General features: G+C 49.6%; 11 protein-coding genes across 11 annotated transcripts; 3 read left to right on the top strand and 8 right to left on the bottom strand.

Annotated features, from left to right (window-relative positions):
* Nucleotides 1–15: 15 nt before the first annotated feature.
* LAESUDRAFT_630062 (uncharacterized protein) lies at nucleotides 16–284 on the bottom strand (the record flags this gene model as incomplete). Its single annotated transcript, XM_040903383.1, has 2 exons — nucleotides 16–134; nucleotides 188–284. Coding segments are annotated over 2 exons (216 nt in total), but the record flags the coding sequence as incomplete, so codon positions are not given.
* Nucleotides 285–629: 345 nt separating this feature from the next.
* On the bottom strand, nucleotides 630–905 carry LAESUDRAFT_649567 (uncharacterized protein; the record flags this gene model as incomplete). Its single annotated transcript, XM_040904184.1, has 2 exons — nucleotides 630–749; nucleotides 786–905. Coding segments are annotated over 2 exons (240 nt in total), but the record flags the coding sequence as incomplete, so codon positions are not given.
* Nucleotides 906–1,269: 364 nt separating this feature from the next.
* On the bottom strand, nucleotides 1,270–1,668 carry LAESUDRAFT_649879 (uncharacterized protein; the record flags this gene model as incomplete). The annotated part of the gene is made up of 1 exon (XM_040904203.1): nucleotides 1,270–1,668. One exon carries the CDS (start codon nucleotides 1,666–1,668, stop codon nucleotides 1,270–1,272), a length of 399 nt encoding a protein of 132 aa, XP_040766006.1.
* Nucleotides 1,669–1,846: 178 nt separating this feature from the next.
* On the bottom strand, nucleotides 1,847–3,382 carry LAESUDRAFT_649821 (uncharacterized protein; the record flags this gene model as incomplete). Its single annotated transcript, XM_040904200.1, has 4 exons — nucleotides 1,847–2,041; nucleotides 2,104–2,350; nucleotides 2,403–2,629; nucleotides 2,687–3,382. 4 exons carry the CDS (start codon nucleotides 3,380–3,382, stop codon nucleotides 1,847–1,849), a joined length of 1,365 nt encoding a protein of 454 aa, XP_040766005.1.
* A 2,061-nt stretch (nucleotides 3,383–5,443) lies between these two features.
* LAESUDRAFT_757943 (uncharacterized protein) lies at nucleotides 5,444–7,228 on the top strand (the record flags this gene model as incomplete). Its single annotated transcript, XM_040912381.1, has 7 exons — nucleotides 5,444–5,736; nucleotides 6,016–6,142; nucleotides 6,200–6,402; nucleotides 6,453–6,585; nucleotides 6,631–6,786; nucleotides 6,838–6,974; nucleotides 7,027–7,228. The coding sequence occupies 7 exons, from the start codon at nucleotides 5,444–5,446 to the stop codon at nucleotides 7,226–7,228; spliced, it is 1,251 nt and encodes a 416-aa protein (XP_040766004.1).
* A 1,266-nt stretch (nucleotides 7,229–8,494) lies between these two features.
* On the bottom strand, nucleotides 8,495–9,455 carry LAESUDRAFT_757942 (kinase-like protein; the record flags this gene model as incomplete). The annotated part of the gene is made up of 2 exons (XM_040912380.1): nucleotides 8,495–8,922; nucleotides 8,990–9,455. The coding sequence occupies 2 exons, from the start codon at nucleotides 9,453–9,455 to the stop codon at nucleotides 8,495–8,497; spliced, it is 894 nt and encodes a 297-aa protein (XP_040766003.1).
* A 216-nt stretch (nucleotides 9,456–9,671) lies between these two features.
* Nucleotides 9,672–10,699, bottom strand: LAESUDRAFT_811713 (uncharacterized protein). The gene is made up of 3 exons (XM_040914341.1): nucleotides 10,569–10,699; nucleotides 10,088–10,494; nucleotides 9,672–10,036 (listed from the first exon to the last, which is right to left on the bottom strand). Exons 2-3 carry the CDS (start codon nucleotides 10,445–10,447, stop codon nucleotides 9,896–9,898), a joined length of 501 nt encoding a protein of 166 aa, XP_040766002.1. The 5' UTR covers nucleotides 10,448–10,494; nucleotides 10,569–10,699; the 3' UTR covers nucleotides 9,672–9,895.
* Nucleotides 10,700–11,311: 612 nt separating this feature from the next.
* Nucleotides 11,312–13,373, bottom strand: LAESUDRAFT_811712 (uncharacterized protein; the record flags this gene model as incomplete). Its single annotated transcript, XM_040914340.1, has 20 exons — nucleotides 11,312–11,592; nucleotides 11,650–11,674; nucleotides 11,727–11,790; nucleotides 11,843–11,870; nucleotides 11,933–11,992; nucleotides 12,048–12,154; nucleotides 12,211–12,259; nucleotides 12,324–12,339; nucleotides 12,399–12,410; nucleotides 12,463–12,487; nucleotides 12,535–12,584; nucleotides 12,642–12,667; nucleotides 12,717–12,742; nucleotides 12,788–12,805; nucleotides 12,855–12,864; nucleotides 12,919–12,977; nucleotides 13,026–13,062; nucleotides 13,119–13,132; nucleotides 13,184–13,262; nucleotides 13,315–13,373. 20 exons carry the CDS (start codon nucleotides 13,371–13,373, stop codon nucleotides 11,511–11,513), a joined length of 846 nt encoding a protein of 281 aa, XP_040766001.1. The 3' UTR covers nucleotides 11,312–11,510.
* A 1,488-nt stretch (nucleotides 13,374–14,861) lies between these two features.
* Nucleotides 14,862–16,535, top strand: LAESUDRAFT_757938 (uncharacterized protein; the record flags this gene model as incomplete). Its single annotated transcript, XM_040912379.1, has 2 exons — nucleotides 14,862–15,987; nucleotides 16,045–16,535. 2 exons carry the CDS (start codon nucleotides 14,862–14,864, stop codon nucleotides 16,533–16,535), a joined length of 1,617 nt encoding a protein of 538 aa, XP_040766000.1.
* A 440-nt stretch (nucleotides 16,536–16,975) lies between these two features.
* LAESUDRAFT_757937 (uncharacterized protein) lies at nucleotides 16,976–17,261 on the top strand (the record flags this gene model as incomplete). Its single annotated transcript, XM_040912378.1, has 2 exons — nucleotides 16,976–17,136; nucleotides 17,213–17,261. 2 exons carry the CDS (start codon nucleotides 16,976–16,978, stop codon nucleotides 17,259–17,261), a joined length of 210 nt encoding a protein of 69 aa, XP_040765999.1.
* Nucleotides 17,262–18,365: 1,104 nt separating this feature from the next.
* Nucleotides 18,366–20,934, bottom strand: LAESUDRAFT_724281 (cytochrome P450). Its single transcript, XM_040908578.1, has 11 exons — nucleotides 20,701–20,934; nucleotides 20,530–20,640; nucleotides 20,337–20,465; nucleotides 20,115–20,277; nucleotides 19,977–20,060; nucleotides 19,821–19,917; nucleotides 19,638–19,764; nucleotides 19,452–19,565; nucleotides 19,218–19,392; nucleotides 18,911–19,154; nucleotides 18,366–18,851 (listed from the first exon to the last, which is right to left on the bottom strand). Exons 1-11 carry the CDS (start codon nucleotides 20,779–20,781, stop codon nucleotides 18,680–18,682), a joined length of 1,497 nt encoding a protein of 498 aa, XP_040765998.1. The 5' UTR covers nucleotides 20,782–20,934; the 3' UTR covers nucleotides 18,366–18,679.
* Between the last annotated feature and the right edge of the window lie 4,915 nt (nucleotides 20,935–25,849).

The following is a 25,849-nucleotide window of genomic DNA, read 5'->3' as shown; positions in this document are numbered from 1 at the left end:
AGGTATGTGCACGACAGTACCTTTGTGTTCTATACCACTGCCTAGATAGCGCATGAACATGTCATGATCAACAAACCTATCAAACAGATAAAACAGACGAGTAAAATAAAGATCATAGCATAGAAAATGAGCAACTCACATATTCACAATTCATAGTCCATATCTTCTTCCTCCGGCAGTCTTGCACAGGGTGATGCTGGTAGCAAGTCTGCTGTCCTTCTATAAGCGAATGCTGGGATGATGTGTGCAGCTTGTATGATGACCGCAGGATTGAGAAACCCGAATGCGTCAGGATCGCTGCTGTCAATGGACCCAATGCAATGCAGACACCATGTCTCGAAGCCTCCTAGAGCATCAACATCTCGTCTGTACCAGCGAACCCAGAGAACCTCCATTCATTGTACTTCATCTGATGTTCAGAATGGTCCAGTATGCCTTACGTTGACATGGAAGATACCGATGATGCGAGCATACCAGTATGGATGCTTGCTTGCCTCAGGATTATCATCGTCGTCTTCTTCGTGTGCAGCAACCATAATATTTGGGTGGGTGCATGGATTGATGAAATCTTGCATGCAGCGCATATCATATGTAGTGTAGTTGACTCACAATACCTTATGAAAATACATTCAGTTTTTCTCAAAGATCATCGTGTGGTGATCCTGGTGAGAAAAACCTCTTTCATTGCCATCATATGGATGTCCACGCAAGTGACCAAGGATGTGGTCCTTGAGGAGCGGAAGGAAATTCTGTGAAAATGTCAGCATTTAGAATGAAATGCTTACTGCGCAGGCAGGGTCATTTCTGTTTGATTGAAGCCATGAGGTAATATCTTCGGAATACCTCTGTGAGTCAGAAATGTGAAAGTGTGCTTCAGGAGATGTAAAAAAAAGTGGCTCGTCAACTGCAAAATTGAGTGTTGCTCCACATAGCCCAGCGGTGCCTAGCGAACTTCCTTTGTTCCTTGAATCTGAGGAATTCTGTTCGTTATCGCAGTTGACCTTCTTCTTGGCTCACAGTAGTTTCTTCTTCTTCTCGTGAGATAGTCTATCATCACTTCGCTGGATTCGGTGCAATGCCATCTTATGATGCTGCCATCTTGCTATCTGACCTGTGACGTTGTTCTTGTTCATCCTATCGTAGTCCGTCTTGACTGTCCGATGTTCCTCCTCACCCTATCAAGTTAGATAACCATGTCATTCATTTGAATATTACGCAAAAAATGATGGTACATATGATTTGAGATGTGTAGTTGTCTGTAGTTCCATATCATTCGATGGTTGGTGGATAGTCAGGCAGTGCGTGCCACTTGTAAGTCTGCAGATTGAGTTTCTTCACTTTGGGACCCCTCGATGCAGCTGCATTTTGCTTCCGAGTCACAGACAACTTCACATTAGCACTCATTGCAGCTTCTCGACGTCCACGTGCAGCCTCTTTTTTTGGCAGCTCCATGGTGTGATATGTGTCACATGTTGTATCGTGGAACTGGCGTACAATCATACCAAGACATTTTGTTGACTGGCAAAACAGCAGAAGACTTTTTGACGTGTATAAACGGAGCTTCGCATGGGCATGCCATGTAGCTAGTTCAAAGAGAACATCAATTATCATCTCATTGTGAGGAGCTGGCAGGAGCTTTTCAATAACTGGAATTATGCACTGCAACATAAACAATCATATTTAGAGCCTTGCTGAGTGCAGAATGGAGAGAAATATACCTGAAGGATGTCTTCATAGTCACACGCAGCAAGCTTTTTCAAGCCTGACACATTGTTGCCGAAGCAACAAACTGTGTCTCGTCCAAACATTGGAACCTTGCAAAACCTAGTGAAAAGTGAGAAGCCAGTCAGCAGTGGAGAACAGTCAATACATGCCTCTTGTTGAATCTCTGAATTGTGTTGTTACCCTCAGCATAGAAAATCTGCAGCAGATGTGTGAGGATCGCTTTCCAAACACCAAGCTCGAATTCATGCATGAGGTCGACTACGAACATTGGATAGAAGTCGAATCCAAACTCTGATAAATGAATAGAGAATGCGCTCTAGAACAAATAATAAAACAGTCAATGTCGAAGATCATATAATAGACATGCATTAAATGTACCCTGCTTGGCACCAACAAGTAGCGATCTAAGATGTTTGCGATGTGTTTGCTTCTGGGGCCATAGCCCTTCTCGAATATCCAATGTCGCGTCTTCATAATATCGTACTGTACAGGGTATGAATCTGCACGAAACTTTGCCCGTCGGAGCATGTCCATATGTGAATCCATATCTGGAATGTCAGCCTTCTTGATGAGACAGTGTGGGCACAGGCATTGTGCAAGATAGCGGATGCATGCGAGAAGTATCCTTGTGAGAAGTCAGTACAATAAATAATGAAAATAAACCCTATATCACTAACTTCTCAGGATAATCTGCAGAATATGTAAAAAACCTCAGAAATAGTCGATGAAGGACTCCATCTCTACAACAAAGAAGAATTCCATGTTCATAGGCATGCATGAACTCAGGATCCAGCTGAAGTAGCCAGATCACATGATACAGCTCACGTCTGCAAAAGCGAAGGACATCTGCACTTGCAGGCTCCCCATATGTCTCCTCGTACCAGTCTTGAAAGTCATCAGGTAACTATAGGTGACGATAAGCTTTTTCAATCAGACAACATGAGAAACAAGTACGATGTACTTTAGGTATATAGGCAAGATGGTGTGATGAACGCGAGTGTCGCTGGGCATGCTGATACTTTGACTGAAAGCCAAAGTAAGCATAGATGGGCCAGAGAGAAGCCGTGTCAAAGTTGGCAAGACGTGTAGCATCTGACCACAGCATGATTGGAACAACAGCAGGCTCCACGTCATCTGGATCTCCAGGTTCACAAGGTCGTGCATGAATCTTTGCGTCTTCCTCGAGCATCGCATCTGAATTGTAGAGCTCACTATAGATGCATACATTCTCTGTCTCAGCTGGCATCTGGTCTACTGAGGATCCTCTTGAAGTGCAGCTGTCATCCTTCGGACATTGCCAGAACTCCTTGAATGGCCGCCAGTTGTACATCTTTTCATCAGGGTCCTCACAGACCTCCCGAATGATATCGACAAGACGATGCATATAAATATCTCCCACTTCGAATGTAGGAGCATTTTCCTCAGGTAGCTTGACCTTCTCTTTTGGCACGGGTATCTTGATGGAGTACTTTCTCCAGCCTGCAGAAGCAGAGAAGAAACTGTCACCGGAGTCTGTAGAATCCAAGCGAGAAAGTTCTTTTAAAGCTCGAAAGCCATGAAGATCATCAGGATTAAAGTCATCAGCCAGAATGACATCATGCACAAGTTGATTGAGCTCTTTGTTGGACTTCAGGTTGGAACCTGTGTTCCCCCACATGACAACACGAGTGATAGTGGGGTTTTGGAAGGGGTGGTACCATTCTTGTGCTCGCTCTTTGCCTTTGTTCTTGGCCAGATGAGGAGAGTCACAAGTGTCATCGAGAGATGTGATGTCACAAGCCATACTGGTCGGCTTGGATGCATAGCGACGGAATACACCAAACACATTTGGCTTCATATCGTGCTCAAGTACTGTGACTGGAGGCATCTGTGAGATGTCGGATTCATCGGGAACCTCCTCCACAGTGACAGCATGAGTTTGTTTCAGGTGAGAAGGAGCAGCAGTTGGAGGTCGTGCTATATGAGCTGGTAGACCGCGTGTGGTGGATGAAAGAAAGTCCTCAAAGGCACAAGGTGCACATCTTCTGCGACCACTGTGGCTGAGAGAAATGGGTGGATCTTCATGAGACACTATTCCTGTAGATGAGCCTTCAAGAAATTCCAAAGGAGGCTCATCCAGCTACTAAGGTCATTAAGGATTCACACTTCAATCTTAGCTATAACTCACAATGTTCACTTGCTCTTCCATTACCACTCTATCCTGCTCTACATCTGCTAGCCTTGGAACCTTGGATGCCCTGTCTGCCTCCTTCTTTGCTATGCGCTTCTTTACGGAGGCAACAGTAGCTGCCTTGATTGCTTTGCAGACCTTGTAGTGCAGTGTGAGTCCATGAACATCTTTACAGGCCTTATTGCAGGTGTAGCAGATAGAATTAGGCATCGTCTCAGCTTCTAGAGTATGTGGATGAAGCAGCAAAGAGAATGAATAGTGGAGTGAGTGAGTAGCGGAGAGCTCAGAATTGAATTGATGACTTCAAGATGTGTGTCGCGACGTGGAGGCTTAGATCACGTGATCGCATCCAATGCCCTTGACATGGACATGGTGGGTGATGTCCATTGTCAGGAGCGAAATAAATGATTTTGACAGAGTGATGGATGCCACATGAAAGGGTTGAAAGCTTTTTGAAGTGATTTCGATTGACGGTAAACGCCCTACAATTCGTTGTGTATGGGCGCTTACTCATAGGCGCTAAGTTCGCTTGCAGGTGAAGTGATCGTCAAATTCAGTACTATAAGGCGAGATCAATGAGACAATTACAAGCAGTAATTACAAAGAACACTAGTGTAAGATGAGATGTACGCATTAAACATGGTCAATGGACTTCAAATACTTGACAGCCTCCTCCATTGACATCTTGCCCACCGGATGATCATGCCTCCCATGACCTGCAAAGCCAGATGGTCCGAATATACTTCTAGGTGGAAATCCAGGCATCGAGCATGGCTTGAGATGGCATGAACACTGACACTCTTTGTAGATACAGATGTTATCGCTCCTACTGCCATGAGACTTCTAATCGCTTGAGTACTCATTATGAATGCTTACCTTGGCCTGGAAAGAAAGTCCTCTGGAATAGGAATATATCCTTCCCTCTCAGCCTCATACTCCAGTTTATCCACATCTTCTACGGCACTTTCCAGGTCCTGCAAGATGTGCTGATAGCGTCCAATGCACTCGCTTGTATCAAGATTGCCCTTTGCATGGCGAACCAAAGAGAGTGCAAGGATTATAGAGGCAGAGGCCAGCTGAATAAGAGTGCATGAAGCTGAGCAAATGTGAGGATGGGCAATTGGGCGGTGAGCATCTCGAGTAATCTTCGTGATGATGTTAGAAAAGGTTCCGATCTTGCCCAGTGCGAAGTGTAGTCGGGATGAAACTCGCTGAAGGTCAGTGATGGCAGTTGGAACAGCAGACATAGCAGAAATTGTCTCGATATCAAGTGCAGAAAGGTGTTGCATGATGGGCTCAGTAATCTGGGTGACGCGTGCATTAAGAGGCGCATATAGTCTGCTCATGGCAAATGCCGGAATGAAGTATAAATGCGTTCAGGCACTGATGTGATCTCATTTCACTCTCTATCTTGGAGAAATATCTCTCAGCTCAATCTCAGCCAAGCCTCCTTGGCATCAATATATGGCCAACTCTTCTCATGCAGCGAAGCATTCCAGCAAGTCCAAAAATCACTCAAAGGGTGCAAAAGCATCGCAAAAGCACCCCATGCCTCAGCTCCATGACGATCGTCTGCCACTCAAGAAGGCACGAGCAATAATCTACAGCGATGAAGAGGAAGACATTCGACGTGATTGTACTAGACCACAAATGAGCACTCGCTTAGTTGAACATCTCTTCGATGACGATGTCCCATGTAGGTCACGTTCGCACAGCACTGGACAAGATAACCAGCAAGATGAAGATGATCAACAGGAAGACGAGGAGCAGGAGGATGATGGCATCGAGCCGAGGCATTTCGAGAAGCTCATCCGTGAGATGCGCTATAGCAAGGCAGACAAGTAATTCATTTGTTGTTGTGAGTTCAGTACTAATGTCCCACACAGGAGCAAGCTTGACGTATGGAGTGATGCAGCCCATTTCATCCCTCGAGCCATGGGGCCTTTCATTGACATTCTCCAGACTCTGCAAGTCAGCATAGCATGTCATGGTGTAGCTAAGGATGCATGAGATCTCACCGACTGGCCTTATCTGTGAGTCTACCACATTATAACTTATTTCCTGCACTCCAGAGCGCATATACTGTATATGCATATATGCAGTGCTTACAAAGTGTTTAGTGATGACGAGAGTGCTTCGAAGCTCATAGAGCATTACAGCACTCTCCTGAGGATCATACCTGGCCTGGCGAAGCTTGTTCCACATTTTGAGAACGAGCCAGAAGACCTTGTTCACTTCACCACCTTCGTGAGTTGCTGCAGCTTATGAATTTAATTACTCACAATACACATCTTTCTTCTCAAGCTGTCTCACAAGGCCCGTTCGGCACGCATGGACGACCTCAGCAATGTAAAGAAAAACATATTAAGATTTGTTCCGACAATCAGAAACATTCCGTACATTGACTCTGAGCATCCGAAGGAAGCACGAGGATTCCATCACTTCGCGACTGCACATCTTTTATGCCCTCGTCGAATGCGCAAACACTTCGATGAGGAACCCGAGAAGTTACTCACCTTTCTGCCGATGTTATCTTATCTGAGTGTGAGGTTTTCAGGTTCTGCAAGGATGTCCTCGAGGGCCAGATTTTCATTGCATCCACAGACCTCCCATCGATGGTCTATCCCGAGAATGGTTACAATCCATGTGCTGTCGATGAAAATGCCTTGAAGAGTGACCTGCTGGCTTCGGTAAGTGATAGGTTTATCTGTATTGCCACGCTTATCGCTATCTAGTGCTTTCGAGCGCTGTTCACGGGACCTCGCAGTGGCAAACTGCCGAGGAACAAGGTCCCTGGTGAGCACAAGAAGGGAGGTGGACGTAACCCTATCACCTACAATTACCGCATGAAAGAATGCAATGAATACAACATTGCGTATCTTGTAACTTTGGTACGCGATTTCAATTTCTAGTATCCTGATCTCATTCCACTTTCATTGCAGGCTCGCTTTGCAGCAAACTCCCAGTTCGAATGGACTGAGGCAGACGGCGACTTCTGCAGCGAAGAATTCTTCAATTTCATCCTCGCTCTCTTTGAAGACCCCGAGTGGCATGAGAAGACACTTGCTTGGTACAATGCGTAAGTTCACCCATTATTAGCTTCGCCTGTTACTGACATATTTTCTTTATAGTGAAGTATTTGGAAAGGGACCTCGCGCAAGCAGCGAGGACTCAGCTCAACTATATGTGGGCCCATCTTCGCTAGGTCTCCTCGCACAGCAGCGTGCTGCGAGGCGTGCCATGACACAGGTTGCCACTCCTCCTCTGTCAAGCGAGGATGGTAGATCAGAGATTGAAGAGCCCGTCGATGCGAGTACAAGCCTCAGAGCTTGAGGAACTGGATTAAAATCGTACGTGTTGTCTGTCTTTCCCCGTCGAGTCTGTGGGCTCACTGTTATGTTACTAGTGTCGATTTCACCGTCAGTCCTTTGTACTTTCTCTATTGCATGCTCACAGGTCCGCTTTCTCACTCGTTTGTGAATCTTTTGCTCGGTACTGCATATCATACCCTTTCATTCCAATACCTCTGTTTTGTAACAGATTGCAAATTTCTTTCCATGCATGTATGACTGCTGCATTCACTGTAATAATTATGAATAAAATATGTATTAAATCGAGTTTATTCTAATGGAAGCTGTATGGTGAATAATGTATCTATCTGGACAATGGGTTTCCTGCATTACCTGAGCTGATGGAAATTGCCCGGCATTCCCTGGGCCTCACCTGGCATTACCTGACATTGCCTGACAGGAGAGGGAATTGCCTGTCATAGCCTGACTGGCTGGCAGTAGTCCTGGCCCGATGGTGGTAGCCCTGGCCCGATGAGGGTAGTCAAACCCCAAGGGGTTACAGATAAGCATGGGCATTATGTAGTCTGCCAGACGAGGTAGATATTGCGAGAATTGCGCAGATTTGGGTAGGACTAGGTATGTACAGATCCGCCTTCGACATTTTTGCTGCTGAAAGAAGGTTGAATTACCACGAACAAAGCGCCTTTCCATGTGGTTTAACTTGCCCTTGAGGTAAGATATTGCTGTATATATTCCTACGGCTTGAAACGCATACGCGCTTGAGATTGGCGTACAGCAGAGACCAGAAGGTAGAAGATCGCAAATGCGATAAAAGCATAGACTCTAACATTGAATGGAACCCACATTAAAATTGATAGTTTGGGTCTACCGTCTGAGCAGTCGGCCGTTTGTGAACAGTGCAAGGGACAAATCCATTCCCAAGCTCTGATGGTGTCTTTGATACAGTACGACATCAAGCCCAATATAGTACCTTGTGCACTCACCTTGTTCTCAAGAATACTAATTTGTCGTCATTGCGTCCTCTCGAAACGTATGTATTACACAACATGGACGAAAAATGCCACCCCTGTATACTACGATGACTGCAGGCTGCTAAGCATAGCATGCATGAGACTCGGGAAACTGCAAGGGAGAATGCGTGCGCCACAGCAAAAGAGAGTCGCGGAAGACAGGAAAGAGTGGTCACACTGATAGAGCCACGCGGGTGGTACGCAAAATCAGATACGTCACGTTGAGATCATAAGATCATGCATCGTGGTGTGTTTCAACTGTTTCAACGGCAAGAAGATCAATAATTGCCCCATGCATCCACATAGTACACGAATGCCTTGAACACGTCCTCGTTGATTTCATCAACAACAGACGGAAAGTACTTCAACATGTCATCCGCCACAGCATTGTCCTGCCACATCATCAGTAGCCGAACCTTCGCATGCTCCCAAAACTGCGGCATCCAGCCCGCCTGTTCCCAATCGATGATTGCCATGACCCGGGCCTCAGTGCGTGAGACCATGATGTTACTAAAGTACAGGTCTCCGTGCGTGAACACGACTGGAGCGTCATCATCGAGCCGGGGCATGCCGATCTGGTAGGCCTTCTCTCGATCTTTCTCGAGTACTTGCATGAAGAATTCGTAGAACGTGCGAGCGTCCGGAAACGCCTTTTCCTTGCGGCCATGAATCATCCTGTCGGCGGAGACCTGTCCACTGATGGTACCTGCAGTCCGTTCACTCACATCAATTGGACGCGAGTGATGATGGCTAAGGCCATTGAAGGTGCTCACCGATGAACTTGTCTCCGGAAGGACGCTTTGTGCGCTGGAGAGCACGAACCATCATGCCCAGCTCCGTACATATGGCGGTCTTCTCGTGCTCTTGGAGCGATGGCCACCTCTCTAGAAGTGTGACCCCATCGATGAGCTCCATGAACAGGTATGTGGCGTGTTCCTCGCGCCGCCACCCGTACACCTCAGGCACGCGCACCTCGGGCACGAACCGGCGCAGCGCCCACAAACTTTGTGGCTCTGCCAGACACTCCCCGTACGCCATTCCCCTGATACGCTTGACCGCAAGCGACAACGAGGGGAACAGGGAAACGGCATTGCTGTAACCAGGAAGAGCAGCCGCAATGATCTGCTCCTTGGAGGGAAGATCGGCAAGGGTGTGATGCGTGAAGAACGTCGAGTCCTTGAAGAAGATCGTGTCGTCTCGAGGTATTGACTCGACTGAAATGATGACAGGCTGCTGCATCGAGCACGATGTTCGCGTCGGGAATTAGACGGTGGGGGCCATGAGAGGAACAGTCGGGTGTTAGCCAACTTGCCGGCGCCTACTTGAGCGCTACTAGCTTCGGGGCATATTGAATCATGGCGCTAAATGATGGCGGTCTGTGCATTCCTGACCTTCATCAGTGAGGTACTCGTACTGAGGTGACTGCAACATATGCATCACAACTCATGGTGTTTGGTCGATTTACTGGGACGCTTGTGTGGTGCAAAGAAGACGATCACATAGTATACACAAACGCATAGCACCGAGACTATCCCACCGCGCCACAATCCTTTTCACTGCCACATCTGCTGACTCGTATATCGTATAAACAAGAAAACATCGCATACACTGTAGAAGTTCAAGGGCAGACACTTGCCATCTCGACATGCGAGAACCTTATTGAAATTTGAAGGGAGCGATTACTGAGCATTCACGCTCAAGATGCTTTCCGCCTCGTCGTTCAAGACAACATATCTCGCAGTAACGGCGTTCTTCAGGGCCGCCTTGATCCAATCCTGACAGTCACGTAGCTCGACCCGACTATTCCCACCACTCGGTGCCTGCATCTCAAGCATGAGTGTGCGCAATCAAAATAAAGTAAAGCACGTTACGTTGGCGCTCCTAAGCGAGGGGCCCGGAGGTGGCGTCTGAAGGAGCGTCCGCTCAAAATCAGTCTTCGCCTCGGGGTCCTGGACGTATTCGCTATCTCGTGCAGCTGAATCAGACTGCAAAGATGCAGCGATGACCTCGCCCAGGACGAAGAATCGGTGTGGCGTCGCGGTTATGTTCTGTGTCCAGTTCCTCTTGACCTCGAACTCAAAGCCTGAGGCAACAGAGCCGTGGACGTGTATGTAAGTCCCCGCAGCATCTCCAGGCTCGGCGAAACTGCCGCTCGCGACGAGGAGGGCCCAATGGCTCTTGAAGAGTCGACTGGGGCTCAGGCCTTCCTTCACAAGATATAGGATGGGCATGACGAGAAGACGCTTGGGTGGGAGTGTAACTGAATGATCGGATGAAGCTGGAGCAGAAGGCTGCAAGGTGAGCGCATATAATGGTTTTTCGGGGCATCTATGGAGGCTCGACCGCACTTACAAGTCACTCTCTCGGGGAAGGTTCCTGCTGGGCCCTGTTCTACGAGAGATATCTGGAGCCAGCCCGCGGGAGCTTTCTCGAGTCTTGAACTATGGCTGTGGCGCACCGGTGGCTGAACGTAGTAAAGTTCCTGCAGAGCTATGCTAAGTCAGAGTGTTTCGGGATAGGACTAGCTCAGATCAGTGTTGCCAGAGGTGACGGAAGCCGCCGTGATGAATACGGTACGCCTTCAAGATGCAACTGCACAGTCTGCTTCACTCGATGAGCGCTCAATGGGCGCTAAGCGTCCCGAGCGGCAGCCCGGACCGGGAGGCGGTGGCCTGACGGCGGTGGCGTCGACTGCTTCGCCATTTCGTGCGTGCGCCGATGCGAAGGTTGAGTGTGCCATGGCGCTCACACATGTCGCAAATTGCCAGGGATTGAACTCGAAAGCATCGGAAGATGCTTTCATCTAAGTGCGTTGCAAGGGATGTGGCCGATACAAACGTTTCGGCCGGTATGAATATGTGATGTCTGACTCGCAATGAGCATGAACTATGACTGCGAAGGAGAACAACAGCAGTTTGACTTGCAAAAGCTGATGACGCTTGAATTTGTCTAATTAGGGCCGAGACAAAACAAAACATGTATATATTTCGCTTCTGAATACTGGCCTCACCCTGTTCCGAAGGAAGACAGGCTGAGTACCCTGGATGCTACTGTTATATTCATGAACATACATTGCGTAGGTTGCCGAATGTAAAGACAATGTTACAGAATGCCGCTAGAATGTCGTGGACAACTCGAGACGACTATCAATGAATTCTCACATAAGTTGTGCCTCCCACAACTCTGATCCGATAAGGGGTAGCTCAAGACTTCGACAACGTTCTCCTCCAGCCTGCGAGAGCTATCAACATTGCCATCTTAGATGATTCCCACATATTTACTCGAACATACGGCTCAAGTCGACAGAATATCGAGCGGGATGGCGTGTCCACTTCCTGAATCGTAATGCTCTCTCAACTGAGCTCGTGCGTTCAGCCTGTCGTAGGGCCGCTGAGCACCCTTTAGCGAGACAGCAGAGAGAGCAAAGACCTACATTGCCATCGCTGAGTTGATGTACACTAGAAAACCATTAGCGCGAACATATCGCAACATAATTCTTTTGCTGCTTACAAGTACTTGACGGAAAGTAGATCAGTACCGAAATGACGGTGTCGCCGGTCAAATCTTTGGCATACTATGCAGAAAATCAAACATTTCTACGCAGCCAATGATACCGTCTGACTCACGGTGATAAGTTGCAAGGTCCACAAAACGCTAAGTGAACAGATACGGAGTGCTCAGTTAGGCATTTGCGGGCCACGTGTCTGACTACAAACCATAATATGATGCCGCGATTGACCGCGTAGACCAGCAGCTTCGAGATCATGTTCTGGGAACTGAGCAAGCCATCATTGGCATGATATGTTGACGAGTAAATAAGATGGCACTCACGAGGGAATCTTGCTTCGTTCCTTTGACTCGTGCAACAAGTAGCATAGCGCGACAGATATGCAAATGTCAGCTACCCACGATGCCCAACCTTGGAGGAGTCCTCCAGCCTACGCATGAGAGGGTGACATATGATCTGAGCAGTGCAATAAAGGAGTAATCTTACCTTCTCACTCAAATGAGCTATGGACCAGTCGACGTTTGAGTATTCATATCTATGAGAAGCAGGGCGGTTCAAATTTACTTCACGGCCATCTATGAGCACCAATGACAACGTACGTTCCGTATGCAACGACTGCACAACTGTGTCAGCTGTAGTACAACAGCGGATCAAAAACAACCATAAAAGCGTACCAATGCTACCTGCTAAACAGACGGAAATCATTTCATGGTTCTACATAATGGGCTCCGGGCTTACCAAGTGCCGTGAGACATAACGTGGCCTGAGACACTTCAGATTCGTAGCACACACTAGGTGTCAATGACTTACAGTGAGCAAGGTGTATAAGACCCATACGATCCTCCTGCGAACGGGTAGGACTAAGAGGAGGGATGAACAACGATTCGGATTGCAAGCGAACGGATATCATTACTCACGGAACCAGATGGTACGTATGTAGAAGCTTTAGAACGTCAATGTCGATTCAATAAACTGCATGGACGGAGACATACCCTTGGACAATGCATGTGGATATCCCCTGAAGCATGTTTAGTTGAGAATCGGCTCACGAGAGTATGCTCACCGAAAGGACGTGTTGAGCCTCACAGGGGAAGTGAGTCGACGAACAGTAGAAAGCAGAAAGAGCGCACTGCGAATGACCTGCATGGCGGTCTATTAGCAGTTGTCGGCGGAAGGGACCCTGGTCATGCTCACTTTGGACTCGTGAGGCCGAATGGGTTGCCGTGCTCCCGCACCAGCGTGTAATACAAAATCTGACTCATCCGTGAGAACCCGAACAAATAAGGTTGCATCCTACATACCTGCATATCTACGCCGACTTTCGAAGTATCCAGGATCCTGTCAGCCAAGCTGGGCCTGAGCTGCATCCTTCAAGATGGCATGATGAAACAAACCATAGAATGGTGACCTGCACATGAGAGCCGTGAGTTATGGACATGAAACAAAGGCAGATTGTTACCATTAGCTTCAAATATCTGTGATCAGTATGATAATGGCAGAAATAGTACATCATCTGAGCCGCAGTACATCCGTATAGTCTGCATATCAAGAGTCAGCGAGAGTACAAGGTAGGGCACTGGAAAGGCTCACAATGCAGTGAAGAGCATGCCAATGAACGTGCAGCCAAGCTTTGGACCCAGGACAGACATGACCATTGGTGAAAGGAAGGGACGTGTCTCCTCGGTCGGCGTCGAGTGATAACAATGATAATCGATGAATTGCAGAATTTATACCGCAGGTACAGGGCATTTGCGATGCCATTTGCAATAGTACATGTGTATGAATCCTGTTCGATGGTGAACTTTTGCTATAAGGCAATGCAGTTGAGCGCCCACATCATTTTATTAGTCTGTCACCTGTCATTGATGGCGGCTCGATGACGGGGTTAACAATACTCAACGCGGGAGACATCGGTTGATTTCATCTGTGTCAGTGCGACTTCATCTGATCACGGGATGCGCCCGTGGATAGTTGGCTGACACTTGAAGCTTGACGCATTGCTTCTTGATGCAAAATGTTATGGTGTGAGGTAAGCCTTCTGCTCATTGAACTCTGACAGCATCCCGGCCCATACATGAAGTTTCGCAGCAACTCGGAGATCGGTGCAGACATACAATGTTATCAGCGCCGGCCTGTCGAAGTTGTTGTGAGACTGATGAATATCATGACGTCGGACGAATCAAGGGATCGTGCAGCCTCGGAAAGTGCATCCGAGTTGCCGCCGCCGAACATGCCGGAGATAATCAGCAGAACGAAATGCTTCTCAGAAGCTCTCAGTTTTGAGGCAGGAAGGGTTCCCTCTGGGGACACCATTGCATCCGATGCCAACTCGGCAATTGTAAATTTGAACGAAGAGTTTGAATACTGCTGCGGTCCAACCGTTACATTGGCGCTCATAAGCGAGGGGCCCGGTGGCGTCTGAAGGAGTGTCCGCTCAAAGTCAGTCTTCGCCTCGGCGTCCTGGACGTATTCGCTATCTCTTGCAGCTGGATCGGACTGCACGGACGCAGCGGTGACCTCGCCCAGGACGTGGAAGCGATATGGCGTCCCAGTTATGTTCTGTCGCCAGTTCCTCTTGGCCTCGAACTCAAAGCCTGAGGCGACAGAGCCGTGGACGTGTATGGTATGTAAATCCCCGCAGCATCTCTAGGCTCGGCGAAGCTGCCGCTCGTGACTAGGAGGGCCCAATGGCTCTTGAACAGTCGACTCGGGCTCTGGCCTTCCTTCACGAGACAGAGGATGGGCATGACGAGAATATGCTTGGGTGAGAGCGTGACAGAATGAGAGGATGCTGGAGGAGAAGCCTGCAAGATGAGCGTATATAATAGTTTTTCAGGGCGTCCTTACTCTCTCAAAGTAGATAGTCTTGTTCCCAGAGGTGCCTGCTGGGTCCTGTTCTACGAGATATCTGCAGGCCACCGCGCAGGAGCTTTCAGGAGATCGTGGTGCGCCGGTGGCTGAACGTAGTAAAGCCTCCCATGCAGATAGCTCTTAGCTGATTCAGAGTGTCTCGGGAGGTGTGCCTTCAAGGCGCAATTGCAGTCTCCTTCACCCGATGAGCGCTCAATGGGCGCTAAGCATCTCTGCGGGTGGCCCTCCATGCCACTTCGCGCGCCGATGCGAAGGTTGAGTGTGCCATGGCGCTCGCACATTTCGCAAACTCGAAAACATTCGGAGCCCGTCTCACCGACCGTTACCCCGCCGCTTATAAAGACTTCTTCGGTATGCCCAGCGGTGCTCCCTGCATCTACAAGTCGGGCCCTGCGTGGCCTGAACGGCAGGGTCCGCAAGCGCAGCGCTTCATCCGCGAGGTGCGCCCTGTCTACGGCCACCCTATCGCAGGCTCCTGGCTCAAGATTGGTACGGACATCTACAAGTTCCTCGACTCTTGCAGCGTCATGTGGACCTCCATCGACCCCGTCGCCTTCGCCAACGCCGGGGAGAAGACGCCGTTTTGTCCGCTCCTTATGTGGATCGGCGTGAAGCACGAGACTCTTCTCTTCGACGCTGCGGTATCTGCCGCCGACGCCATCAAGGGTATCCTCAGTCTAGCCGGCTTCCCCCAGATCGAGGTTGCTTTTCGGGAGTCGGAGGTGACCCACTCTGTTGCTGGTCCGAAGCTCCTCCCGTTCAACCCCCTCGTCGATCCCATCCCCGAGTTCCGCAAGCCTTTCACGCCCACACTCGGCCTCTCCATCGCCCCGCTCAAGACGCCCCACTACGAGGGCACCGGCGCCCTCTACTTCCGCCTCAGCAAAGACGACGAGCGCGTCGTCCTTCTCACCGCTGCCCACGTCGCTCGCCCTCCTCCCGCGTACGCCAACAAGGGCATGGCGCGCAAGCAACCCAGCCAGCCACGCGAGGAGATCGTCGCCCTCGGCAACATGGGCTATCGGAATGCTACGAATGCCATGATGGCCGCCATCGGCGACCTTGCTCGCTCCGTCACGGTGTGGAAGAAGGCGATCACCAGGCTGGGTGAGTTCGTCAATGGCGAGGATGCGGCGATCACCGAGAAGCGCGAGGAGAACCAGCGCGAGGTGGAGAAGGCGACGAAGATTATCGACAACTTGAACAAGCTTCACGATGAGGTTACTAAACGCTGGATGAACCTGAACCAGCGTATCGTCGGCTTCGTCCTCCACGCCGAGCCCATCGTCGTCGCCGACGGGCCCAACAAGTTTACGCGCGACTGGGCCTTTATCCAGCTTTACAATCAGAAGATCGATTGGAACACCTTCCCGGGAAACAAGGTCTACGTCGGTACGTTTCCCATCTCGTCCCGCAGTTCAGTTTTGGCTGACTATTATATCCCCGCAGGTGGCAACCTCTCGCCCTCTGACTTTGGCAAGCTCATGTTCCCGCAGCCCGAGGACCAGGCAGGCTACGAGTACCCGGACGATGGGCTCCTCCAGGCCTTTGGCGTCGTGAAGGACGACGAGATCCGCCAGCCCAAGCACCTCGACGTCCACGGCGAGAAGGCACTCCTTGTAGTGAAGAACGGCCTGACCACGGGCACCACCATCGGTCGCGCCAATGGGCGCGAGTCTTTCACTCGCGTCTACACCGACTACGGCATCGAGCACACCTCCATCGAGACCGCCATCCTGCCCTACGACAAGCTGCGTGGCCCCTTCTCCGCCCCAGGGGATTCCGGCGCCATCATCCTCGACAGGGCTGGCCGCATCGTCGCCTTGCTCACCGGCGGTGGCGGCACAACCGACGAGACAGACGTAACCTACGGGACCCCGTACTGGTGGCTCGAGGAGCAGATCAGGAAGGCCTATCCCGGCTGCCACCTCTACTACTAGTCTCGGACCATCCCCTCGCGGACACCCTAAAAGGGACGGCGAATTCCACGAATGTCGATGAGCGCTCCATGGGCGCTAAGCGTCTCGAGTGGCATCACGGTGTCCACGGCCTTACGGAGGCATTCTCAACCGGGAGGCAGGTGGCCTGACGGCGGTGGCGTGTTGACGTTGAGCGCTGAGCATGATACAATGCCTCTTGAGTCGTCATCGCTGCACTCAGCTTTCTCACCCCCTCACCGGTACCGTTCGTCAGTGCAGACAAGCTTTCTGCAGTGAATAGGAGGCTTCATGGTTTATCTGACTCGATCCGCTCAAACATTCGAAATGCCTTCAGAAGCCTGACTTCGCGAAGTATCCCCGCGCAACACGGGTAGCTCAAGATTTCATGGTAGCACGCTCCATGAGTTTCCTTGAGACGCTGTTTTTGTCGACAGCAGGACATGCTGCAGAGGCCCGACATCGTATGGAAGAACTATGTCGCCAAGAAGAACATCGTGCAGAAGAGGCGCGACGTCGTATGGAAGAACTACATCACCGAGAAGGACATCGTGCAGAAGGGGCGCGACGTCTTGCGGAAGAAGGGAGACGTCGCGCAAGAGAGGTATGACGTATCTTGAATGGACTTCAACTCCTCGTGCTGACCTCTCAAAGCGACTGGTGATTCATCCCCTATCCAGAAATGCTCATGCAGACGTTCATCTGCGATCGTCCGATGGGACGATTTAGCAAGTCCATTCCGACAAGCTTCGTCGTGCATCGCCCCACTTCGCAGAACTCCTTCCCAGTCCGTCCGAGCGGTGTGCAGCTACATCCAACATCGTTGAAATTGACGAAGATAGAGAGGTTGCAGAAGTCCTGCTCTGCGCCTGCTATGGTAAGCCGATAGCCCTTGCCATTCATCGAGGCGGTTTGGAGAGCATCGAAGTACCGCTTAGATGTGATGGCACTCTACGCGTGGAGCATCTTCGGCATCGTAGCGAGGAGATACCCGATGCAGGCATTTGTCCTTGCATGTCGTCTCAGCCAGGCACAGTGGGCAACGCGAGCGGCAGCCCAGGCTATGCTGCAAATCCCCGCCTTGCATCGTGTCTACATCGACGAACTGGAACGGCTCCAGGTGGGCTGCTACTTGCGGCTGCTCCGGTGTCAGCGCAGCGGCGGAGATGTAGAGGGCACCACATTCACTTGCCTTGGTTCTCCCCATCTCCCGGCTGTACAGACCCCTCCGGCGTCCTATGACTGCCTGCGAGCTTGTGACAACAACGATGCTGACGTCGTTTGAGTAGCCTCAGATGGGAAGCAGTTTCTAGTGCATTCTAAATTGATCGCCCTTTCTTCTCCCGTTCTCGAGCAGATGCTTCAGGGTGCTGAAAAAGAATAGCCACGCGAGGGAGCGACGTTGACCCACCTCTCGCTCTCACAAGACAGCGCCACGATTCGTCTCCTTCTACAGCTCTATGACCCATCTTGCGTACCTGCCATTGACGACATGCGCTTGCTTGCAGCCGTGCAGCAGGCTGCTACAAAGTACCAGATGAAAAAGGTCTCATGTCTAATCGGCCTCTACCGTACCAGCCTCCTCTTCCACCCTCTTCATTCGTTCTTGAAGGAGGTCGGATCGGGACAGGTCTTTGATAGCGCTCGAGCCTACAGGAGCTATCACTGCCTCTAGCCTAAGCCCTCACCTGACCACTTTCGGATTCTGTCATCTCTTCGTTCATTTCACTGAGTATCTCTTTAGCCCTATGCGGCCAATGAGCTGAAGGCCCTGCTGACTCATGTCATGCTCGCGTATGAGGTCAAGACGAAGATAGTGGTGTATTTCTCAAGTCAAGCTGGTTCGGCGTCCTGCTCATCTCTGACCTGAAGCTCAAGGTTTTGTTTAGGAGTAGGCGGGGTTGAGACATGCCAGTATGTAGGATAACGTTCGTTTCTCGTACGGGCTCTTGACCTACGATCGAGCTTCAGTCCCGACTCTATGATAACTTCCTTTATACGCTATAAAATCTCACAAATTTCTATCAAGCAACGATACACGACTGCCTTCTGATCTCTCGTTCATTGAGAAATGTCCAAAGTACGCCTCAGGATCACCGTCAAATCTTTAAGTGCAGATGCAATCATGAACAGACCGAAGTCTGGCTTCATGACTGTCGTTTGCGGAACATGACTTCCGCCTTCGTGTTCGGCACCAACGTTGGACCGAACCACGTCGAGGATGGCAACTCGCCCTCTTTCCCCAACCTCACGTCATAAGTCACCACGACATGAGCGAGGAGCGCCTTCAGCTCGTTCACAGCAAAAAATCGACCCGGACTATACGATCGAGTGAGGTCTATATGATCGCTTTCCATAAGACAACAATGAATGCTCACCATGCATGTCGTCCGTGCCCAAAGGAAAGATAGTCCACGCTCGTGCTCACCATATGGTGCTTCGTGCTCTCCCCCTGGCACTCGCGCATGTCCGAAAACCGCCATGGATTGAACTTCAAGGCATCCGGATAGATGCCTTCATCGAAATGCGTTGCGCGAGATGCGGCTGACACAAATGTTCCAGCCGGTATGAATGTCCCATCTGAGAACGTGATGTCCTTCATGGCCTTACGGTTCAGCGATTCTGACAGCCAAGGAAACACCATTAAGATATCGGCCACTGCAGATAACGGGCAAATGTACTTACTTGCGCCAACCCCAGTGACCCGGTTGATCTCCTTGAGAAAGCTGTCGACCTTGCGCATTCTAATCATCGCTGCTTTGCTCCAACCCTCTTGTGTCACGACGGCCTCGACTTCCTCCCGTAATGGCTGCACATACTCTGGGTATGCTGCAAGGTAGAACAGCGCATGCGTGAAGGTCTAGAGATGCGTTGAGAAGCCGTTAGTGTTCGTATTCATCGGTCAGCGCACACACTGACCATCGATGATGTATGAATAGCAGCGACGTTCACTGTTAGCATACGTAGCACCAATGCACGAACTGAGTGCTCCTCTCCGCGGGATGCGTCAATCAGCCATTGGAGAAGGTCGTTCTATAGGGAGAATAAGGTAGCCATCAATGTGAGCGTATCTCATCAGTCATGGTATGCGAAAGTTGCGCCTACCGGCTTTTCTGCCCACTTCTCCCCAAGTTTCTCAATATTCTCAAACCTTTCCGAAATTATGGGGCCCAAGTGCTTCAAACCACGGTCCACGCTTCGGGGAACATTTGTGAGAAACCGTGCGACGATCCTGCGCGTAGCCATGAGAATAGGATTTCACACAGGAGGACGTTAAGCCAAACGAACGGCTTGAGCAACCGCGGGAAGAGATTGATGATAGCAGCTCCTTGGATAAAGTCGATGGTGAATCTCTTGTTCAGCTCACAATAGTCTGGATCCCTGCCTGACAAATCAGTTAGCTCTGCCAGAAAGCCGCCCAGAGAGTCTTCGAAGACACATTACATTTTGGCAACCCTACGAACAAGCGGTTGCTAGTCCTGCACACAATCTGGGTAATGGCAGCATTTGCAGGGATGTTGGTCCAACCTGCGACGAATATCATCGTACATAACGTCAACCTTCAGACGAGTGACTACGTACCTTCGTCCTTCAAAGGAATCTCATCCTCAAATGCAGCAACAATCTCGTCGCGCAAGTCCGGAAAGAGAGATGCAAGGTTTCGGGTCAGCTGTGAGCGAATAATCGGTACGTGATAGGTGTTGCGCTGGATATTTGGCCCGAGTGTGTAGTCGACCGCGAGAGTCTTGAAATGCATGTCATATAAAGTGCGACTGACTGTACAGGATTGAGAGGACCTCTTACATCAACAATGGCTTCCTCGAAGGATAGTTCGTCATGTGAAGCTTTGCGTAGTTCGTCAGTCAGTCGTGATCCAGTCACGATGACGTGCCATCCGCGAAACTCTGCGTGTTTGAATATACCGTCCTTGTACTGAAACAACCAAATGTGCTCACATCAGGATGACTGTGTATCGGGCATGGAACCAATAACGTACCCGCGTATAGCCTTCTTGCAAAATGTCCGCTGCATGGAAGAGGTAGTTCAAGGCACCGAAGTAGGATAATATGGGCAAAGAGGGGCCTCCGACCGTTGGAATGTGGCGCAACTTGCCCTTGAGCGTTAGACACCGCTGTATACACTCCTATGGCTTAATAGGTATACGCACTTGAGGTTGGCGTACAGCAGAGACCAGAAGGTAGAAGATCGCAAATGCGATAGAAGCATAGATGAGAGCGACGGAATCCATACTACATTCGAAAGTTTGGGTCCACTGTCTGAGCAGTCGAAGAACCAAACAAGAATTTGTCGAGTGTTTGTGTGCACGATGCAGGGGATCAGTTTACTATTTACTTGAGACCACGTCGAGCCGTCAATAGTTGACCACTTGCTGACAGTAGCACCTGCCAACGTGTGAGAATAAAGGCGGTACTCCATCACGTTTGAGGGTCTGCGCGTGGGAGCTTGGATGTCGATTGGCAGTGTTCGGAAGACCTTCGAAGATGCGCCCATAACATGATCCCATCTACTGCACCGCCCGCGGGCGCTACCAGCACCAAGGCGCTCTTTATACATCACTATCATATATCCAAGCTGAACATATCTGCATGTTCTCTAAGGGCGATCCCGGATTGCTCTCGCCAGCAGAGCAGTAGGTTTGACAGCATAAACGGTTCTTTGAAAGGCTATACATGAGGTACTACCTCGAAATTATAAGTTCCAGTCATGGCGGCGGCTCCCGTTGAGGTATCAACAGGGTTCAAGTAAGCTTTCATACAGAAATGCATGGAAGAGAGAGTGATCATCATTGTCAGCAAGTTGAGGTCCACATCGGAACATGAAATTGAGCGGACCATCCTCAGAGCTAATGTCGGCTCCGTTCTTCAAGGCGTGGGCTGTTCCGTGTGAATGGTTGCCAATGGAATCGAATAGCGGTCCTGACAATCGGCGTCGAATGCTCTGACGTGTTGGCGCGCGTTCAACCTATAAATTGATGTTCAGCGTCTCTCGGGCCCCGTAGCGAAAGCAGCTGCACGGGGAGTACATACACGGCAAGCAGTGTGTTTACGTACACTTGACATGATGATCAGTCCTACGGCACGCCATTACAGAGCAGCTAAAGCTCACATGTACTTGAAGGAAAGTAGAATATGTCTGTTAATTCTGAGCCTGTTTCCTCGTACTGTTATGGGGAAGTGTTGAAAGACAACATGAAAGGCACGTAGTCTTTGAAAAGTGGTCGACCACATACTGTAGCAATTTGGAGGACTTGGAGAACGCTTAACGAAGGACGACGTTGTTATGAGTCGACTAGCGGTATAACAAAAACCTCCTATACTCACGAAAGGAGTACCCCTCTGTGAACCGTATAGACTATGAGCTTTGTGAGAATTCCTGTTGTAGTGGAGGTTATCCTGAAACATGTTAATGAAGTGAACTGCTCGGGACAATCGTTACTCACGTCGACCGGGCAGCATAGAGGATGCAGAACAAGGATGTCGTAATGTAGACATCACTTGCCAGCGCAAAGACGGATTGTACTCTCCCAGGAATCTAGGGATGATCAATTGTTCGGCATGAAGGTTTGCAATACGTTCATGTACCTTGACGTGCACGGAGACACTCTGAGCTGTGGGGTTCGAATACCTTAACCAAGGCAGTCGGAACAAACATGAGCACTGCATAAAGATACCTGTTCTTTGCATGCTTACACCTCGTAGATCACCCCTACAGATGTCATTCTGAGCTCGGTTCTATGAATTGAATGAAGATGTATCGGATACGAACCAATACTCCCAGCTTTACATTGCAGTCAGTCTACGCAAAATAGCGTTGAATTGGGGGACGCTCACCTAACGAGGCGACTGCTAAGATCAACTAACGATGTACGTTAGTTCGGAATGGGCGATCAATATCGTACTCACACCACACACTACGACGGGTATGCGTAGACGATGTGTAGGGAGTACTACCAAAAGTCCGTGAGAAAAACGAAAGAAATTACTGTGTTGACTGTACGCACGATGCAGGAATGTTCGTAAGTAGAAGCTGCGATCTCTTTTCAGCTAAATATTCTGCGATTGTATGTTGCTTGACAAACCACTGCACAATGAAAATGGTCACTGCCTGAGGTGCGAGTCAGCGAATGATTCGCATAGACACGTTCTCGAAGCACACAAACCGCGAGCGCATGTTCCGCCTGGAATGAATACGATGAATATCGGTAGTACATCATAGTTGAAAGAATCACGCACTCCATAAGCCCTAGAAAAGGGTACTCAACACGCAGAAATGGCAATCAACACAGAGGAAACGCACCGGTCTATCTTCGACAAAGACTTGATATTGGCATGGCCCTGAACAACACTGAACCAAAGCAGCTGGCACAAAGCGTCAGAGTCCGCTCTCAAGACAAACATTGTCACAGACCTGCCCAACTACGCCTTCCTTGACTGTGTCAAGCAACCTGCTCACATGGTAACGTCTCAGTGTGTCTTGGTGTATGCAACGACATACCACATAAATGCCACCTGCGCCTCACGTGTATTCAACCCATTCGGAGTCAGATCGATTGAGTACGAACCAGAGCTTTCAGAGTCATTCTATCTTCGGTGTAGCGGTGGAAGTAGAAACTTGTCTGGGCTAATGTGCCTCCATACAGTCTGCAATAAGTCGTTGAGAGTGGTTGCACATAGTCTGGGGAATAACGAGACGCACATGAACGAGAAGAACATGCCAATGAAACTGCATCCTGCAGTGCTATTCAGCGGCAATTCAGGATACATCATGAGTCGTATTGGAAGAATGAATACGGAATGAAGGACAGACCTGTCTTATCTATTTCATCTACTCCGGCTCGGCTGAGATGGCGCTCAATGATGGGACTAAAAATGTGCAACAGATAAACGAGGCTGTACGCGGGAGATGTCGCGTAATCCCGGTGTTACACCTGTGTCAGCGCGGGTTTATCTGAAGTGCTAGGTACGGTGACCATGGGCGGCACCCGCGGTTGATTTATTGTTTATAATCGATTCAATGGAAAACACCTCACGCACTGCTTCTTGACGTAGAATGATACAATGTGAGGCATGTCTTCTGCTCAACGATCTCCGATAGACCCACTGTGTTCTCGACTGATCAGAGACGATAGCACCATGCATATCACGCACCAGGACACCCATAAACGTTCGCAGCGACCGTTGGCGCGAACAACGACGTCATGATGAGCTTGTCAAAGTTGCTGTGTGACTAATGAATATCGTGATGTTGGACGGCTGAAGGCATTGTGCAGCCTCCGAAAGGCACATCAGAGTTGCCACCGTCGAAAACATGTTTCTAGCTGCTGTCGGTAAACACGCCGGAGACTATATAGTGGAATGGGATGATTCTCAGAAGCCCTAGTTTCGAGCCAGAAAACATTCTTGTGGAGATGGCATGGCACGGTATACCAACACAAAGTTGTAAATTCGAACACGACAGATGTTAAGCAGGATTCGCAAATGCTTTGAGTACTGCTGCAGTCCAGTGTTACCGCCCAGCGGCCCCACCGATGATGAGATCCTGAATGCCGATTGGTAGTGACATGAGCGCTCGTACACTGACATATGGCTAAGCCGGCATCACTCGTCTGAATGCGCCGATGTGAATCCCATAGCTACTTGAACATGGAAAGCAAGAGCAAATCCTGAACCAAGTCGTCACCACCAATCTTCATAATGACGCGAAGTTTTGAAACAGCTGGCGCCGAGTCCGCCGGAACCAACGGCCGTTTCGACCACATAGAGGTGCACGTGTCCAGCGTCCCGCAGAAAAGACCAGCTCATCATCATGGAAGGACTTTCATTCGAGAACCCAATAAACCACAGGAGGATCCTTTGTCCTGAAACCAGGTTCATCGGCGACAGGGAGAGGGTTCGTCGCAAAGGCCAGATAGTCAGCGCATATCGGCTCTCGAATCAAGTTTGTCATGAAACGCAAGAGCATCTGGAAGGTTGCAGGGCGAACATGACGAAAGCGGACAGGAGCAGTTTGACCTGCCAATGCCGAAGTGCGCCACAGACGCCACAGACGCGTGATTATATGTTTAAATTTACCCAGTCAGGGCTAGTGAAAACAACCATGAAAATTACGCGATTCCGTATTTCGCTTATGAATATTTGTCTCCTTCGCCTTCTTTCAAAAGATGGGAGGTGAGTCGATGAACCAAGCGTGACGTTAATCGCGTCTAGTCACAGCATTACGCGTCTCGTAACAGCTCGTAACGCCAGCATCGGCTTCATTGTTTTGTCTTTGACTAGAGCTCCAACGAAGACAGTCGTACAATTAATATTCAAGGGCTAAGCTCATTCATCATTTCAGATTTTCGCCGTCAGCACCTCCATGGCAATGTGTCCACCACGTGTGGATCGCTTGCAATTATCACAGTACGAAGGTCAGAGTCGCATAACCAGCATCATAGCAACATTTTAAGATGCTTCTATCCATGCCGGAGAGAGGTCTGTACTCTTGATTGACTTGAAACCGAAGGGGACAGCTTTAGCGCATAAATTTGCGCACGATTCACTTCTTGCCATTATGCCTGAATATATACGCAGAGCCTTCCACAACCAATTCGGCCGCCTTTATTGCCCACGCTTTCCAATATAATTGGTACTCCCAGACGTTGAGTTTCTTACCAAGAGACGAACGCACGGGTACGAGACCAGACGGCATATACGTATTTGCACGGTGCGTTTCTGAAAGAGTTGACCTGCGAACTGCAATACCCAAACAGTTACAGATCTGTACCACGTTGATCCGAGTACATTCCAGCACGGCTCTTACATCACCGGCCCCAAGACGTACTCACAGCTTTCGTGGTATGTGCGAATACGCGTCGCAACAGACGTCCTCGATGGCCTTGGACAGCAGCTGACAGTCGAATTTACATCGCATATTCGAACCTTCCCAACGTTCCATTCCAATAATGCCAATATATACCTCGTCAAATTTTTTTGCGATATTCGAGCGTGCGCTCCAATGCTCGATCTGGTGGTGGGAAGTTCCTCCAGGCTGGTTCTTGGCATTCACTGCTTCGACTTCGATGGAGCGCCCAAATTCTAGATGTTACCCACAGGTCGAGAGATTACTGGTTTGGCAAAAATAGTAAAGTAGGTCTCAGCCAATAACAGCCAAGGATTACTGACGTTCACAGCACATGAGCTCCTGACAAACCACTCGAAGAGCGGCGGCGTACTAGGGTTGCAAGTAAACCGTATAATTGTATCTCTGTCTCTTATAATGCTTCGCGGGCATTGTCGTTGCCTCTATTGATCACA

Source organism: Laetiporus sulphureus (assembly GCF_001632365.1).
Source record: "Laetiporus sulphureus 93-53 unplaced genomic scaffold LAESUscaffold_12, whole genome shotgun sequence".
NCBI classification, from domain to species: domain Eukaryota; kingdom Fungi; phylum Basidiomycota; class Agaricomycetes; order Polyporales; family Laetiporaceae; genus Laetiporus; species Laetiporus sulphureus.
The sequence above is the reverse complement of the archived record's forward strand: the minus strand, read 5'-3'. Positions and strand labels throughout refer to the sequence as shown.